Genomic DNA, 17,965 nt, shown 5'->3' with positions numbered 1-17,965 from the left:
CTAGCCACGTTACCTAGGAGCTACATTGAGGCAAACCAATAGTGTGGCCACATTCTAGGGTGCCATAGGCATCTGTAGTCACTGCAACCACCTATCAAGAAACCTTGTTTTTGCATCTATGCATGCATGTTACTTTCTTTAAGTCAAGTGGAGCGCGTCTACTAAGAAGTTCTGTGAAGATTTAGCATCATCATCACTTGTACCTGCCATCGGCCACCACGCTTTCACCATTGCCTCTACCTTCACACAAGCCTTTCCCTCATCCACACAGGTCACCTTCACCATCTCCACCATCATCGCCCTCTCCAACCTCTTTTCCAAAACCACCTTCCACCTCTCTCATCAAGCTTGCCATGGCAAAGAAATTGACAACCCTTCTCTTGAGGGTCAGCATCAAGTTTCCTACTTCTAAGGGACTATCTCTTGAGGATTCCATCGACCATGTGAGGTGGTTCTTGTCGCTCTACCAAAGCCATGGTCTAAATCAGGAAGATGCCTATATGGTGCTTTTCCCCTCCACCCTAGAGGGGTTGGCTGACAAGTGGTATAATCAGTTTGTAGAGGGCCACTTCACCAACCAGAATTCCCTCAAAGACTTCACTGCAGAGTTTCAATCAGCAAACTATAGGGAGAAGGCCATGGACCAGTTGGAAATCTTGGAGTTGGGACCTAGAAAGATCTTTTGCAAATTGATGATACAAGCTAGATCCCTCATAGCCATGCTACCCCAACAACTAGGATATTTCATGATTAAGAAGTGGGTGGAGAAGGCTTTGACTCAATAGAAGTTTTGAGAAAACTTGCAGGCTGAAGCTACCATGGACGATTTTGTTGCAGCTGCCACCAAAATTGAAAATGCCTGACCACAATTTTCCGGCTCACCAGCAGGTAACTCTTTGCCTGCTGTTCTTGTGAATGACCCTACTGCTGACACCCTGCTTGCTCTCAAAAGAGAGCTAGAAACCCTTAAGCTACAAAGGTCCAACAGCACTACAAATTGAAAAGACATCATCAGCAACATCCGCTTGGTCATCTCAACAGACAGATATGGTGGTAGACTCAAAAGGAAGTTGAAAGAAGCACAGCAAGAGGCCAGGGCCCAAGTATGGTGCAAAAACTACAACAACCTTGGTCACCCCCCTCAAGAATTCCCCATGATGGTCCACTATCAATTTTGTGGTAAAGGAGGTCATGAAGCTAAGGATTGCTACCATCTGAAGGGTGCCCACCATCTGCACCAAAACTTGACCTTGGCCATGTACATGAGCACCACTCCTACGATCCCCTCTGTTGGTTTATCTTGGGCTACCCACTTAGGCCCTAGTACATCCCCACCCTTATTACCATCTCCCACTATACGCATTGTGTCCCCCTATGGTGGTATTTTGATACAGAGCTTCTTTACCACCCCTAGTGTAGACCAAGTTTCTGCTCCAATGGCACCTCTTGCCCCACCAACCCTAGGCTAGCCAACCGATCGGTGATGTTCTATAGTTGTGGTGAATATGGTCACTACCAAACCAGATGCTCCCTAGCAAAAGGAGCTCCACCATGCAGACTTTGCCAAGTTGCCAAAGATCACTACACGAGAGATTGTCCAAAGCAACACCCATCTTCTTCTCTCAGCATGATCTCGGTAAGTTCTTTGCTTGCTTCAAAGGAGCCCATTGTATCCATTTTCCCTCACCATCCACTCATGTCCTCACTCCTCACCCTTCACCTTCACCTGCTACTTTGGCTCAAGAAATCTCAGGCACTATTGGAGTACTCACAAGAGCTCAAAGAATAGCCCAGAACCTCCCCTTGCCCATAGAAAAGCCTCAACCTAAGGAGTCAACCCGATTGCAGTTGATAGTGGAAGGAGAGACAGAGCCCCACAGTGTACTATGTTGTCGGCATTAGAGCAAGCCTATATTGAAGCCCTACACGACATGGAAGCCCGAGCTCTTCCACAAGGAAGGTTGCACAGGTTGACATTGTTGCCAACCTGAGGAGATTTTGAAGAACACTTACAAAAGCATCTCCTTGTACAAACTTCTCCAAATAGACCCTACTATTCTTTCAGGGCAATCTAGGCTCTCTACCCATTGTGCCCAAATAGTGGCGGGCACTTGCCCACACTTTCCTCTAAAGAGGCATTGACATGATTTCCTACCCATCGACACCCCTCACTGACTATAAAAATCCTCGCCTCACAGTGTCCATTTATGGCCAACAAATTATAGGTGTCATAGTGGATGGTGGTTCAAGTATTAACCTCATGCCAGAGTTCACCCTACGAGCTTGGCTTGGTTCCCACCAAGAGTTCACTTTTACTATCACATTAGCCGACCACCGCAAAGTCTGCCCAATCATAGTGGTGGAACAAGTCCCAATGGTAGTAGAAGACTTCACTTTTTGGCTTGATTTTGTGGTGGTTTAGCTACCAAAAGTGGTGGGGGTTTCCCTCTGCTGATTGGTACACCTTGCCTATGAGATACTCATGCAAGCAAGGATGCAAGTGATTGTTGAGGCACATAATGGACATTCACGTGGACACTTTTCTATTGATATCAGTTATAAGAAAATTTTATAAGCTGGGTTATGGTGGCAAAGTATGATGTCAGATGTTTGAGCCTTTTGCAAAACATCTACTATTTCTTGAAGAGTGGGTAGAATTACTGCTTCAGATATGACACCTCTGACCATGATTCAACCCTTAGAAATATTCATGAAATGGGGTCTAGATTTCATGGGGCCATTTAAGAAAGTCATGCCCAAAAAGAATAAATACAATGTAATGGGCACTTGCTATGTCAAAAAAATGGGTGGAAGCTAAAGCACTCCCCAACAACATAGTCAAGTCCATAGCTTGGTTTATCTATGAGCATATCATATGTCGATATGGATGTCCTCTAGATATCATGGAACATAAATGATACCATCCAAATACTGGCTAAATTTTTTCCATCAAGCACCAAAAATCAACACTATGTCATCCCATATGCAACAAACATGTTAAAAGCAGCGAGACAATCAAAACTTTTCCAACAAATATTGTTCCAAAAGAATCACACAACTAGGATGAGAAGCTTCAAATGACATTATGGGTATATCGGTGGACAGGATACAAGATTACCACTAGTATGGTTTATGGAATTGAGGTTATCGTACCATTAGAATTTTCCATTCCCAGTCATATAATTGCAATAGAACATGATATGGATTATAACTCAGATCTAAAGAAGCGACTGGATGAAATATTGTGAGATCAAGCAAAGAGAAACATTGGAATAGGAAGTGGTAAAGCAACAAAGGAAATACTAGCATGATAGCAAAAAAGTGCAGGAATTTTGAAAAGGCGTCTAGTTTTTCTATACCACTCTAAGTTAGCCCTGAAGAAACCCAATTTCAAGATAGAATGGTCAGGACCTTATGAGGTTGATTGGATTTTCTCAAATGGCACAGATAGATTGAAGGACTTCTCTAGATTGATGTTGCTTGGGGTCTACAATGGGTCAAAGATAAAGATACCTTATTCAGCTCCAACTAAAGCTCCAACTAAAGATACTCTAATGTGGCCGACTCATCCAACTCTAAAAACCCTCGATTGAAATCATTTTTAGCTAGGTCTAAAGTGGCTATAGTCAACCAAATTCTTCAGCCCAAGAATGATTTGATGGTCAGCAAAGGGTATTTTCAAAAACTAGAAAGCCACATGAAATTTGAAGTGTATAACATGAACTAGCAATGCATCAATTGGCGTATCTTTTTGGGTATAACATTGATGATGATTGTAAGTATGGACCAATGCATGATTGCCACATCAATAGCAATTGGTCCTTTCTTGAGGCACACAAAGAGTGGAACATTCATGGATTAAATTAGAATAACATGAGGAGAGTGTGCAACCTTAAGTCCATTTTGTTGCCCTCTGCCTAGACACAACCCTCTGCACAAGCGTCATTATACACCCTCAGCAAGACATCACCTCTGCTCATGCTCTCTTTTCATCTTGCCATCTAGCAAATTCTTGTTCTCAACCCAAGGTACTTCTTAGACTTCAAATATGGTGAAAAGGGCTACCAAAAGTGCTATCATATGTACTCCAACCTACGGTAGAAGCAAAACATCAGACTGTCATTTTATACGGCATGTACACATTCATGATGAAGAGAAACAATTACTGAACAAATGGAGCATGACACTCCTACTAGAAGTAGCACAAATCCCCATTAATATGGAGGTAATAAAGCAGGTAGTGGAAATCTTCAACCCAAATAGAGAAACAATAATCATCAAACATAGATAGGTCTAGTTGACTGTGGCTATAAATGCACACATTTTTAGATTTCCTTATGATCAAAAAAAGAAATCTTGCACAACAATAGAGATCAATAGAGTTCTAAATGAAGCACTTGAAATAAGGAAAAAGAGAAAATCACGTGGGTAAGTCATTCTTGTATCAACACTAGAATATAAGACAACATACAAATTTTTAGTCAAAAGCCCTAAGCATAAAGAACAACCCAACCTATTTATAAGAGAAGTTGTTCAGCATGTTACTTGCAAGAGCATTAGACAAAAAGTGTTCAACTAATCTATGCTCTATATTGTATAACACTGAGGTTTCCCAAATTTGCAAAGTGAAGACCTAGCACCTTTCTAAGGCTTGGGTTATATGGCAAATTTTCTTTTGGATGACTTGTGAGCGAGATAGCCCCAAACTTCTAGCACTGAAACCAAAGAAACCACAAGGGTAGACATTTGCCCCAAAAGGACAATCCAAATAGTCAGCACCAATAACCAAGAAACACAGTGTGGACAAGGATGAAACAGAGGCCTTTGAGAAGCCTTCTGAGAAACAAAGAATAACAAAGGAATATTGGGATCAGTTGATCGCTAAAACAAAGAAACTATTAGAGAAGAAGGTTGAAGAGAAAATAGACCCAACACTTGGGGCATTACAAGAAAAACCACTATCGAGTACTATGCCAAAAACAATGAAGTTCAGTCCACACCAACCAAATTCTTAAAAAACATCTAGACAAGCAACCGCCACCATCAGACAAGCAACTAGAGTGTATACTACAATGGTTCAATTTCTTCTAGATAGACTCTAGGCCTTACAAAAGCAACAACTAGTGGAAAATCTGACTATTGATACCACACGTCAAATGATTGCATACAATGTTCCTGTAGTCAAATATAAGACTACAACCATAGACATGGATACCATTATTGATGGCTGCATAGCCACAATCCAAACAAATACAATTATCAATGTTGTGGGCCAAATGATGGAAGCTCACACCAACATACAAAGTTCTGACATAAACCAGCTAAGGCAACAATTGGAACAAGAAACTTTGAATGCCACCATGTGGATGTTTGAAGTAATAAGACTCAAAGAAATTTTGATAGATGAGGATGTAGCGAGTGAACAACAAAGGAAAACCATTAAACAATTCCTTTGAGTCTGAAGTAATCAAAAAAGGAATTTTGATAAATGAGGAAGTAGCAAATGAATAACAAAAGGAAACCATTGAAGAATTGGAGCAGCAAATTGAGGATCTGAAGATTCTTAATTCCAACCTCAATATTTAGATATGGAATCTCAGCAATGAACTGAAAAAGCACTAGTCTATGTTAGACCAAAAGCAAGCGGCCATAGCTAGTTTAAAGGAGGCGAGTAATGTAATGCAGCAACCAGTCACAGATTTTGATAAAAATCTAACCTTGAATCTAGCAGACCTTCAAGATCTGGTCACAAATATAAAAGAGAACCTTGAGGATAAGGCCATCAGATATACAAATGTTTTATCCAACCAAGCACTTTTAGAGCACCTCGCGGCAATGATAACAATGATGATTATCATATAGATGCTCCAGATCATAGCCAAGGAGGGGCCAAGCTGATCGAAGACACTTGATCAATCCCAACAACCACCCGATCAAACGCCAAAAAATTGTCCAGATCAAACACTTGGAAGCTAGGTAGCCCAAACCCCAGATCAACAAATTATCACTTGGCATCATATGGTTTATACATGCAAGAACCAGGGGGAAGATTTCTAGGTGGAAGAAGACTTGGACCATAACTCTAACTTTTCTAATCAATCCCTCAATCTGAGTAAAAATTTAAGGAAAGAAAAGCAACTCCAAATTTTGAATTACCTACAAGATGATGATGCTTATTTGGATTTGAAGAGGTATGAAATGCTATTTGTGGGTGCTAAGAAGATGGTGAAGCAATGGAAGGCTTTGAGCTATCATGAGCAACGAATATGCCAACTACCTCCTCAACCATATGTGGTCTAATTCCTCAACCGAATACTTGAATTTATGCTTACACAAGCTAACGCTAACGGGAATCCTCAAACTTGATGAAGATGAATGTGCAAACTCTGGGAATTCAGCTAGAAATCCTGCTAGGCAATAGACTAGCTTACAAATGTATGAAGGATATTAGGATGATGTGAATTTATAAATTGTCAGAAGGGTCTTGGACCATAGAGTAGCTGCTCTACTTGAAAACAATGCATCCAACAACAAAGGAAAGCTCGCCAGGATGACCATCAAAGAGAAGGAACACACTTTGAAGAGTCTACTCCAGCTGGTTAGAATCTTAAGGAAGATGATGCAGCAAGAAAATGAGATTGTCTTGAATTATATTGAGGTTGTACCATATTCCACGGTTCTCATGTATGCCCCACCCATGAAGAAAGATGAACTACCTAGATTCCATCTAGATCTCATCAAATCTTTAATGAACCAATAGCAAAGATGAAATACATCTAAATAGCAGTCGAGATTAGGGAATGGTATGAGTAAAGTATTGCCTTATGGGTGGCATGGAAATGAGTGTTGCACAGCTACACTGAAAAGAAAGATACAATTTCAAAGCTAAAAGACGACCTTATGAACTTCAGAGGTATGATGAATCAATGGAAATTCCAAATCAGCCAGCTAATGAAATACACAAATGAGCTACTACAACTATCAGTCGAAGCCTCCAAGATTCTTGAAAGGGAACTTGCTAGCAAAGCCTCCAAGATTCCTGAAAAGGAAATTGCTAGCAAAGCTAGCTCAAATCCTCAGTTCAGAGAAATGTTTGAAGTCTTCTTTGAGGCTTGAATTAAATCTAATCAGCTAAACCCATCTCGATGCATCTAGACTACATCCATCTGCCACAAGCTAGCCAAGGAAAGACTGACAAAAGGCAAGAAGACTTTGTATGATGAAGACACAAAGACCTAGCACCAGCTAATATCTTATGAGGTGGAGATTCCCATAAAAAGAAGGGAGCAGATGAAGCAAAAGGCCATTTACAGGGTCATCATGAAGGAGAATACAATCTCTAGTGTTCTAGAGACTCAGATGATTGCCATACCTACTAGACCTCCCCAATTCAGATGGTCAAGAGTCCTAGAGTCAAGAAGGCTCTCAAAAAACCAAAGCAAAAGCGCAAAAGATAACATCTGAAGAAATTTTGTACATAGAAAATACAAGAAATCGGAGGAGGATGTAGGTGGTGGGAACCAACCCTTAGTGAAATTCTCACATCGGAGATTTTACTTGGAGCTTATCAGATTACTTTGGTAGAGTTATTGTCAGTTATGTGATACTACATGACTGTGCCAAACAGTTAGAGGCCAGTCCACCAGACACTCATAAATAGGACCCACTAATCCCACTTTAGGACCTCGACTTCTCTGGACTCTAGAACCTGTGTGCATTCCATTTTGTATCTTGTAGAGCTTAGCACTAGGTTGGTAATGGGACAGTTATATGTCCTGGGACACTTGTATGTCCTGCTAAGTGACCATTTTCCTTGTATTATTTGAGGAGTTTCAAAAAGAATCTTTATTGTTATATATACACAAAGTTGGCTTATGAGCTTTAAAAACTTGACTTTTTTTTTTGGCTACTAATTCCACTTATAACCTTATTCTTGAACGCATTTGTCAACCTAAACTGTGTAAAAAATGTGTGCTGTTTTCGGCCTTTTTTCAAAGAGTTGCACCTACAACACATGAAAAAACATCTTTGTGAGATCTATTGTGCTACAGAACCAGTCTTAGTAGTTCTCAACATGTTCTCATACTTCTAAGGGGAATCAAATGGTTATTGTGAAAGTTAGGACCTAATCAACTGGTTATTGTGAAAGTTAGGACCTAAATACAAGAATTTTATAATCCTGTTCGTTTGCCAAATTCTACACTTTCATTATTCTTTTAGTGACTTCTAAAACATCCAAAGACAATCTTGATCAGACACGTGGATTTCATAACATGAAATTATTCTTCCTTGAGTTTTGGGACACCCAATACCCATATAGCGAACTATACAAGCATAGTTGAGTTTATTGATTTAACAAGAATTAGAGCTAGTGTACATTACCAACTTTAATTTTCATAGTATTGCTAATTTTAGCGACCAACTATGAAAACTTTGTAGCTTATATCCATAAATAATCATGATCTCAAAATTTGCCTATACTGAGAGCATTCTTTAGGGGATTGAAAAGATCAAAACGTGAAGCCCAATTTTTTCATATTTGTTGTTTTAGTACTTTTGTATTATGCACAAAACTCTTCCATCATTTTTGAGAAGATGACAATCAAAATGAATTGAAAGCAAACAAAAAGATCGAGAAAGCAAATACTAATCACAAAGCAACTTTTCAAAGCAATAATCTTGCAAGTTTATGATTTTTTGAGAAACATAGATCTTCAATCCTACAAATGCAGCTTTAATATACAAGAGGAGTACACTACATTACAAAAGGTTGTTTCAAATTTGCAAGTTTTTGCTTTGTAGTTTGAAGTCATGAAGTAGCTCCACCCACAAGTGGATAAAAAGAGTCAAATACCACATAAAAACATATGCAATATCAAGTGCCAACAAAATATATTAAACACAAATCATTATTAACTTTTAAAAAGTTGTGGTCACTCAAGTTGTAGTGATTTATGGCAAAGAGCAAGCACACTCACTTACTACCTCAATACACTCCAGCACTACTACCTCCAAAGTGGCATGCCGATTCATTTTATCACTTGTCTTATACATAGAAAGTCATTTTTTGTTTGTAGCAGAATGCACTTTTTCGTGCATGGTGATGCATTGAGCGTCCGTGAGCACTACGAGGGTTGCTTGGCCACATTTGAACCCATGACCAGAGTCACGAGGACAAATGCTCAATCAACCGAGCTAGCTCCTTTGGACTATACATTGAAAGTCTTGTCATATGATGGAAATTTGACCACATGCTTGTGTACTATGTGTCTCGAGCTTATTGTGCAGCCGGTAAAGGTTTGCAGCTTCACAGACTGCCAAACCACAGCGCACAGAGAAGAGCTTGCTGCGTTTACTTCGACTCCATTTACTCCTCGGATATGGAGCTTCGTGGGGACCCTCGATTGCAGTTCCCACCAACAGGTGGGCAATGGATACACGAAGGTACAGAATTGCGTCATCGGTTTGCGTGTAATATGCATCGTGTGTGTGTGTGTGTGTGTGTGTGTGTGTGTGTGTGTGTGTGAGAGAGAGAGAGAGAGAGAGAGAGAGAGAGAGAGAGAGTTCAACCGCCCAAGTTTTGTTTGCTCGTGTGCATGCAGTTTCAAGAAGAGCTAAGAAAAAGAGACATGCTACCTACAAAAGGAGGAGATGGAGATTTGGGTGAGACGCAGGAATGGATCCAAGCGATGCAAGCGGACAATGAGCAGAAGGAATTGCCGGCTAGTAAACTACAAAACCTTGATTATGGTATAGATACAAGGAGGGCTGCTACTCTGGTAGCCTCTCTCAAAGCTTGTGCAAAGAGAAAGGATCTAGACAAAGGTAGCAAATTACACGCTGACATTGTGAAAATGCGGCTGCATGAAAAGAACCATTATATTAGCAGTGCCTTAATTAGCATGTATGCAAAATGCGGTGCACTTGAGAAAGCACAAGAGGTATTTGATGAGCTTCCGGATCGGAATGTGGTTTCATGGAATGCACTAATTGCAGGCTATGTTCAACATGGACAAGGTGGCAGAGCAATGAAGTGCTTTGAGCAGATGAATCGTGGGGCGTGCTCTCCTGATAGAGTCACACTTTCTTGCATCTTGAGAGCCTGTGGTAGTCTAGGAGCTTTAGATAAGGGACAAGAAATACACACTCAAATTGCAAGTGAGCATTTGTTCGAAAAAGATGTTCTCGTTAGCACTGCACTTGTAGATATGTACGCCAAATGTGGTTCCCTTGGAAAAGCCCAAGAAGTGTTTAATGAGCTTCCAGTTCGAAATGTGGTCTCTTGGACGGCATTGATAGCAGGATATGCCCAACATAAGCATGGTAAAGAAGCCTTGTATTACTTTGAGCAGATGCAACATGCTGGTGTTCCTCCCAATGCAGTCACTTTTGCTTGTGTTTTGAAAGCTTGTGGCAGTGTAGGAGCTTTGCAAAAGGGTGAAGAGATACATGGTCAGATAGTTAAAAATCTTTTATTGGATAAGCATGTTGTGGTTGCAAATGCTGTTATCGACATGTATGCTAAATGCGGTGCCCTTGAAAAAGCACGAGATGTGTTCGATAAGCTCATTGTCCGAGATATAATCTCGTGGAATGCATTAATCACAGGTTATACACAACAAGGGCATGGGGAGGAGGCACTTAAATGTTTTGATCAAATGCTCTCTGATGGCTTCTCTCCAGATGCAACCACTTACGCAGGCATTCTGAAAGCTTGTGGCAGCATCGGAGCTTTAGACAAGGGGCAGGAAATCCATGGGCACCTTATGAGACAGTGTTTGTTAGAAAAAAATGCTGTTGTTGCAAATGCATTGGTAGATATGTATGCTAAATGTGGTGCACTTGAGAAGGCAGAGGAGTTCATTCATGAGGTTCAAACACGAGATATAGTCGCGTGGACAGCACTTATCGCTGGGTATGTCCAGCATGGGCGCAGTGACGAAGCACTGAATTGCTATGAACAGCTGCAACTGAAGGGTCTCTTCCCAGATGCGATCACCTTTGCTTGCATACTCAAGGCCTGTGGAAACACAGGATTCGTCTTTAAAGGCCAAGAGATACATGCTGATGTTGTGCGACGTGGTTCGCTGGAAAGTGTTATGGCTATTAGCACTGCATTGGTAGACATGTACGCTAATTTTGGCCTTCTCATGGAGGCCCAAGAGTCATTCAACGCATTGTCCACACGAGATGTAGCATCATGGAGTGCACTTATGGTTGGATACTCCCAGCTTGGGAAGGCTGAAGTTGTTTTCCATTTACTTGAGGAAATGATAGAGGAAGGTGCAAAACCAGATTTAATCACATGCACAATCATTCTTAACACTTGCAGTCATGAGGGGTGTTTAGAGAAGGGCCAAATGTACTTTGAGATTTTAAGCACGAGGTATGGCATTTTCCCGCATCCAGACCATTACACCTGTATGATTGATTTGTTCGGCCGTGCAGGCCACCTTCATGAAGCAGTGACAGTGATTGAGAAGATGTCGCTTTCAGTCAATCTTGCAATGTGGATTTCTTTGCTGGGTGGTTGTAAAAAATGGGGAAATATAAAGCTTGGAAGCTGGGTCTTTGAGCATGCTAAAAGGCTGGATGGTGTTGATCATGAAGCTTACGTCTGTCTTAGCAACATATATGCAGAGGCTGCAAAATATCCTGATGCTAGGAGGAGTAAAATGATGCGAGTGAGAATGCAGGGATGAACGAGGCCAGATCTTGCTTGGGGTATTGAGTAGTTCCCTTGTGAGGATGTTGGTCGACTACAAAGCAAACATGGAGCAGGATATCTCAATGATGTAGTGAGACTATGAGTGGCGCATATTGTGGCATATGGGGAGGCTGGCAACTAAATGTAGCTTTGTTGAGCCCACAGGACCAACACATGCAATTGGGAATTGCTCAGTGAAATGTGTGTGCATGTGGGCTGTGCACCTCTCTCATGATTGAAAAAGAAAAGAATAGAACTGAACAGGAGAGATTGCACAGGTGAAACTCTCTGCATCTGTTGTACTATTGAATAACATGAACTTGTACAATGTGTGCGGGCCATGTAACTGCACTGGCCAAACAGGCCCAGTGAACTGGACAGGCGGTGCCCCAGCTGGTGCTTGGTGACCAGCAACTGCCGATTAACAAGCATAGCCGAACAATCTCTATACTATATCATAGGGAAGCCTATGCAGGTTGTCAAGAAGATGCAAAGCGCCAATGGTTGTCATTCGCAACTTCATCGATTACCTGCATTATGCAGTCAGCGAATCTGGTACTTTATGCAGATCAAGCTCCATGTTTTTCAAGGAAAAAATTATAACTGATGTGAGGTTATCGTAACCTCTGCTTATGTAAGACAATATGGCATTGGGAGGTTTTAATGGACTGAAATTGCGGTCAGTAAGCTGTCCATATGTATGTATGTACATATAGAATGGTTGTATAGGAGCATCACACACACTATCTTCATTGTTAATGTAATAGAACGGATGTTTACGTTTTGGATTAGATTCATAGATTTTGGCGCTAGCAGATTAGGACCTTTATGTGGTTGAATACGAGACTTTCAAATATGCTTTTAGGAGAATTGGTGAGGGCTAAAAGGCTAGTTGACTGTCATTCAATATTCTTAGAACCCATGTGGCGTTGGGTGGATGTCTGAGAGAGAGAGCCTATGTACTTGTCTTAGCGAGAGATGGGGACATGCCAAGGCTTTGCGCAACAATAATGGGCTTCTAATGCCTGAGCTGTTCTGGGATGGAAATTAGGCTATATGAATATTCACACACCACCATAAAGATGGTGGAATGATGAATCTACAACCCATGAGTTGGCACAGATCTTGGGGGATTGTGGACCGTTGGGAATGTCTGGGAACTAAACTTGGCCTACAAGTAAACCTAAGAAATGACGGTTTGTCCTTGGCGGTTTTGTGTGATATTGGCATCTGGTACTCAATTCAAGCGTCCACATGTTAACTTGAAGCTTATACACACTATGGTGAGTCAATTGATACCCCCCAAAAATCGTGATTTTTGTGTGTCTAGGACACTTGTGTGATGTTCTATTCCCTACAGCAATTGATACCCCCCAAAAATCGCGATTGGGGGGGGGGGGGGGGGCACACCTCCTTCTGTCCATGCTTCACATCGTATGGGGCAAACACCTCCAGCCGCCTCGTTCATAGGAGTACCACCTAGCTATGTTGCATCTGGGACACAAGCAACATGAGAGCATGCACCGCCAACATGTGTAAGTTAACGATGGTGATGTTAACGAGATGAAATGATGCAAGGGAACCAAAACTAACCAACTAAGCTCGACACATGAGCTAAACCACACTAGCCCAAAAGCATGCCATTGTGAATGAGAGGCTAGACTTTATAAAATACTCCTTTATCTCTTCTAGTAGCTCTATTATTAGCTTTGAGTCAAATATTTAAAAGTAAGGCTTCAATCTCTATCCATCTACTTTGGTTTTATGCAGGGTTTCACTTGTATCTTGTAGTCTCTAACTACCATTGTTACACTTCCTTCTAATGATAAATGGACCCTCCCATCTAGGCATGAACTTCTTATCTTTCTAGGTGAATCTTCGTCTCTACGATGCTCTACCCGTACAGAAAAATGATTGATAACATCTACTCTAGCTAGCTCTTATCATTCTAGATCAAAAATCGTCAAGCTTAAGCTACTCATTTGGTCTGATTCCTCCACATGCTAGCACTCAACATTTTCACTCGGCCAATTTCACTCCAATAGTAAGATAGCTTCTCTATCGAGCACAAGGTGACAAGGGGTGTAACATAAAGAAGTTCTAATTATAGTTATGTATGTCCATAGAATTACACTCAAGTGTTATGTATGTCCATAGAATTATAGTTATGTATGTCCATAGAATTACACCCATCCCAGTACTGTTCCCGCGCATATGCGCTTAACTGTGACGTTCCACAAATTGGTCTAGAGCTCACCTACTTAGTACTTATCCTACAAACCATACCATTTACTTTTGCACAAGGTTGTTATGTTGAGGGTAGTAGGGAGAGGAATGTCATCATTCTATCCTAGCTTCTATGGGAAGTGGCAATGGAAGATGGACGGATATGGCTTAAAACAATGGCAATAGGTGCACGATTCTTCGAATTTGATGGCGGGCAGCAGCAACCTTCGAATGTGGAACCATCAAGAGCAACCCCGTCGGGGTGATCTCCTAGGCCTCCAACGTACCCGCAAAGGGAGAGCCGCCTAGGGCAAGAGGGCACAGAAGGAGAGAGATCTTACAAAACACAAGCAAAGCTAGAGAGGGATGGCGATTTGGCAGAAATTGTATAGAGATGAAAAATGCTAGAGAGAGAAATCGATGAAGAGAGTGAAATCCTAAACATTGGTAAGCTGTGACAATCATTTAACTGATATAATGTGGATGAAGTACAAGGGGGTGGGCTCCCTATATAGGGACTCCAAAATTTTCCCTACTTGAATAAATAACCCCTCAACTCTAAAATAGAGAAAACAAGGGAAATTACCTAAAAACAGGCATGTAGGTGGAATCAAGTGGTATTGGTTATCAAGGAAAAATGCCCCCAACTTAGGCCACCCAGAGGTGAACTATATTACATTGCCAACAATATTGGATGGGCAAAAAGACAACAAGAACAAGCCAATAATGAGCAACTACCTCACATAGGCCAGGCACAGCCACAAAACAACCCTCACTTCCTATGGTCAGTGGTTGGGAGAAACTAGGGCACTTGCAGCAACTCCGTCGGGACCGACTAGAGAGGTGACAAACCTTAATAGTTGCTTCGTCGATTCTCCCACCAAATTGTCTCTCAATCTTGGCCTTCCATATGAAATAATTTATAATTGCACATCAAATCTACAATAGATATAAAAGTCGCTTCAGTATAGTTGTGGTAGCTATATAGTCTACTCCCATAATGAAGAGGACTTTACTTGTTTGTGACCTAGGTAGAGGACCTCGTGCATCAATTCCCGACTTTCAAAAGGATCAAATGAGATAATCGCATTTTGTGACTCATAGATGAGTTTTTGTTAACCCTCACGCACATTCCTATCACCTAAAACAGACTCCGTATTATTTACTTGGTAAAGTCAGGTACCGGGTTTGTCGGTCCAATAGGAAAGGGTAAGAGTGATCGCCGATGAGAGGCGCACTCTAACTGGAACATTCAAGGGATTAGTTGGCTAATCATGGGCACCCAAGTGTGAATGGGGCGAGCTCATATAAAAGTCAACTAAACCTAAAATTCATCCATTCTCTCATTTGTGCAATTGAAGAGTGCTCTTGCTCCATCTTCATCTCCTTGTGTGTGTGTGTATGCGTGAGAGAGAGAGAGAGAGAGAGAGAGAGAGAGAGAGAGTGAGTGTGTACAATCGAGCATTCCAACGATGGCACGACGGCAGCGAAGCGGTTGAGCGTGATGCAGCGGCGGCTCCTTCTTCGCAGCGAGGAATCCTCCACGACAGCAAGCGTAGAGCGGTGAATGACACACCATCGCCATCTTTGAGCTTACTAGTTTAAAATAGTTGCGTGCTTGGAGCCATTTGTGGCTTGCACACAGTGTATTGGTAAGTTCCTTACATTGACACGTGCGACAGACGCGCACATTTTTGGCGCCGTTGCCGGGAAATGCCATACACTAAGCTTGAGTGGCACTCTGTGCTTCTTTTGTGGTGCAATTTCAATTGTAGGAAAGGTAGGGAAGGAAGGTGTGTGTGTTGAGAAGAAGGATTTTGTTTTGCTACTGTGTATTTCTTTGTTAATGAAGGTTTGAAAGGTACTGTGTTTTCTGTGTGATAAGGTGTTAGTATTAAGGTTGTTAGTTTTGTGTAATGTAAAGTACAGTAAGTAAAAAGTAGATATGTTAGAGCTAATGAAGTGTGTTAATGTGTAACAATAGGTGTATTAGTTGTAAGTAGGTAGATAGAGTGTGTGTGTGCTCGCACGCAAGCCGCGGCGACCTTATCCCAAAAAAAATAAAAAATAATTAACTAAATAAATAAAAGTAGGACCGGGATCGGGAATATCTCTCGAATCTAAGTTTGAGTGTGAGGCTTCAGTCGCCCTTTAAAATTACGTATTTTAACCTCACACGTAGCTAAAAATCGACCTTTTTGAGAACCAACGGAGCTTCAGGTGACCGAATATTGTGTTGTAACACACACCGTGACCCTCTGAGTGATACACTCGTTTTGAGCTATTTAATCAAAAATGCGATCATTAAAAAACATTAAAAAACGAGTGAAAACAGACGCCTAAAAAGTAAGCGGTTAACCTTTGAGGTTATTCGCCGACGCTTGTAGGGTGCTTTGACACATGCATCTGCGCTCTGATCATGTGCTAGAGACAGAGCAACTAGAGAGAATTTCGACTTACGCGAATTCTCAATATCCACCTAAAAACCCAAACATAGCGGTTAGTGACTCTTCCTCTGACTACGACGTCATGGAGGGTTTCCCAATGCCTAGTCCCGATAGCTTAAGCCAAGATATGCATGCCATGGGTCCACGATCCGGACTGAGCGTGCTTAGCCACTTGAAGGAAACCTTCAGTAGAGCCACTCGCTCCGAACATGGAGCTAATGATGTAAATGAGGGGGGTGGGAAAGTAAATTCGTCATTCATGACCAATGTAGACCCTATGCCCTTAGAGAGTGTGCACGTGAATACTCCATTCACGTCACTGCACCCCCTGACTCTTCAGAGTTATTTCCCTCCGAGATTATATTACCCGATGGTGGAAGCCTTGTCGAAGTGCAAGAGGTTGAGCGATATATCATTGCGGCTAGGGAAAAGGAAATTGAGAGCTTACGCAAGGCGGAGCAACGAAAAGAGTTAAAAGCGAAAGCCCCTATGTCAATACCCTTGCTAGGAGAGCAATCGAGTACGTCTGACTTAGCAACCACTAAGGTCCAACCCATAGAGAGCAACATTGCACCTAGCTCAAAGGACACCCCTAGCACTTCAATCCTAGATGGAGCATTCTTAAATGATAACTGGGAGTACGAACTACAAACGAAAACTCTAACCGACCTATACACAGGTCACACCTATCACGTGGGTTGGTTAGATGTCCTACAATCCACAATGGGTGCTATTAGTATGGAGGATCAACAATAAAGAGTTTGTGAGATCATCCATAGGGTCATTGAGTTAGAGCGTCAGAACAAGGGGATCCACATGCCTTCAACGGGTCTCATGACATTCTTGGATACAGAGAAGGCTAAACAACCGACCTTATTGCAAATGGAGACTCCCTCAGTAAGTCCGATGGATCCTCCATATGTTGTTTCGCCAAGGGTCTCAGTGCAATCTAAGCCTACAAGTGATAGCTTTACTTTTCCAAGTCTAGTTCATCTTTCTCTTTATGACACCACGGCTACCATGCCTACTCCAATGATGGGCATGCCAAGAAACACGCCATGGACCTCATTTTTTAGTAAAGCACCGCTATATGGTAGCTCAATGCCGACAATAGTACCTACAAGTGTGTACCAATTATACACCCATGGGTCCTCGTACTCATGTAGCCCCTACCCCTCCCATTTTTTCAAGTACCTATGCTCCACAACCACAACACCCAAGCTCTTATTTCCATGGAACCATACCGGCTAGCATTAGCTGTCACATCGGACGTCTGCTATGCCTAGGGCCACACATATGAACTTTGGACCACCACATGGCACAACATGGTACCCAACATGGAACCCAAGGGCTTCCTATACGCCAAGTCCAATGCCAATACCTACTCCATATGTAGTCTCTGGAGCGCCTTCACCCACGGTGCCTGCTCACTTAGGTGACTTGGCAACATTTGCTCAAGCTATTGGTCGATCTATTGCTAAGAATATGCGTAACACGCTTGATAGAGAGCCTAAATGTAAGGCATTACAAATAGCCAAGCTCACACAAAAATTTAGTGGAGACGGGGATGTGAGAAATCATATCG

The 17,965-nt window shown here is 41.8% G+C and overlaps 1 protein-coding gene across 1 annotated transcript; it reads left to right on the top strand.

Annotated features, from left to right (window-relative positions):
- The first annotated feature begins 9,141 nt into the window (after positions 1-9,141).
- LOC147447768 (pentatricopeptide repeat-containing protein At2g33680-like) lies at positions 9,142-12,983 on the top strand. Its single transcript, XM_086523483.1, has 2 exons — positions 9,142-9,444; positions 9,603-12,983. Exons 1-2 carry the CDS (start codon positions 9,157-9,159, stop codon positions 11,700-11,702), a joined length of 2,388 nt encoding a protein of 795 aa, XP_086379609.1. The 5' UTR covers positions 9,142-9,156; the 3' UTR covers positions 11,703-12,983.
- Positions 12,984-17,965: the final 4,982 nt, after the last annotated feature.

This window comes from Adiantum capillus-veneris, chromosome 11, assembly GCF_014529385.1.
Source record: "Adiantum capillus-veneris isolate H3 chromosome 11, ASM1452938v2, whole genome shotgun sequence".
NCBI classification, from domain to species: Eukaryota; Viridiplantae; Streptophyta; class Polypodiopsida; order Polypodiales; family Pteridaceae; genus Adiantum; species Adiantum capillus-veneris.
This window is presented reverse-complemented; position numbering and strand designations above follow the sequence as displayed.

Bases quoted from the DNA above. Each gene is read 5' to 3' on its own strand.
- LOC147447768 (XM_086523483.1), top strand. From the start codon at position 9,157: ATGACCAGAGTCACGAGGACAAATGCTCAATCAACCGAGCTAGCTCCT. The intron at 9,445-9,602 runs GTACAGAATTGC...GTGTGCATGCAG, and splicing joins TGGGCAATGGATACACGAAG to TTTCAAGAAGAGCTAAGAAA.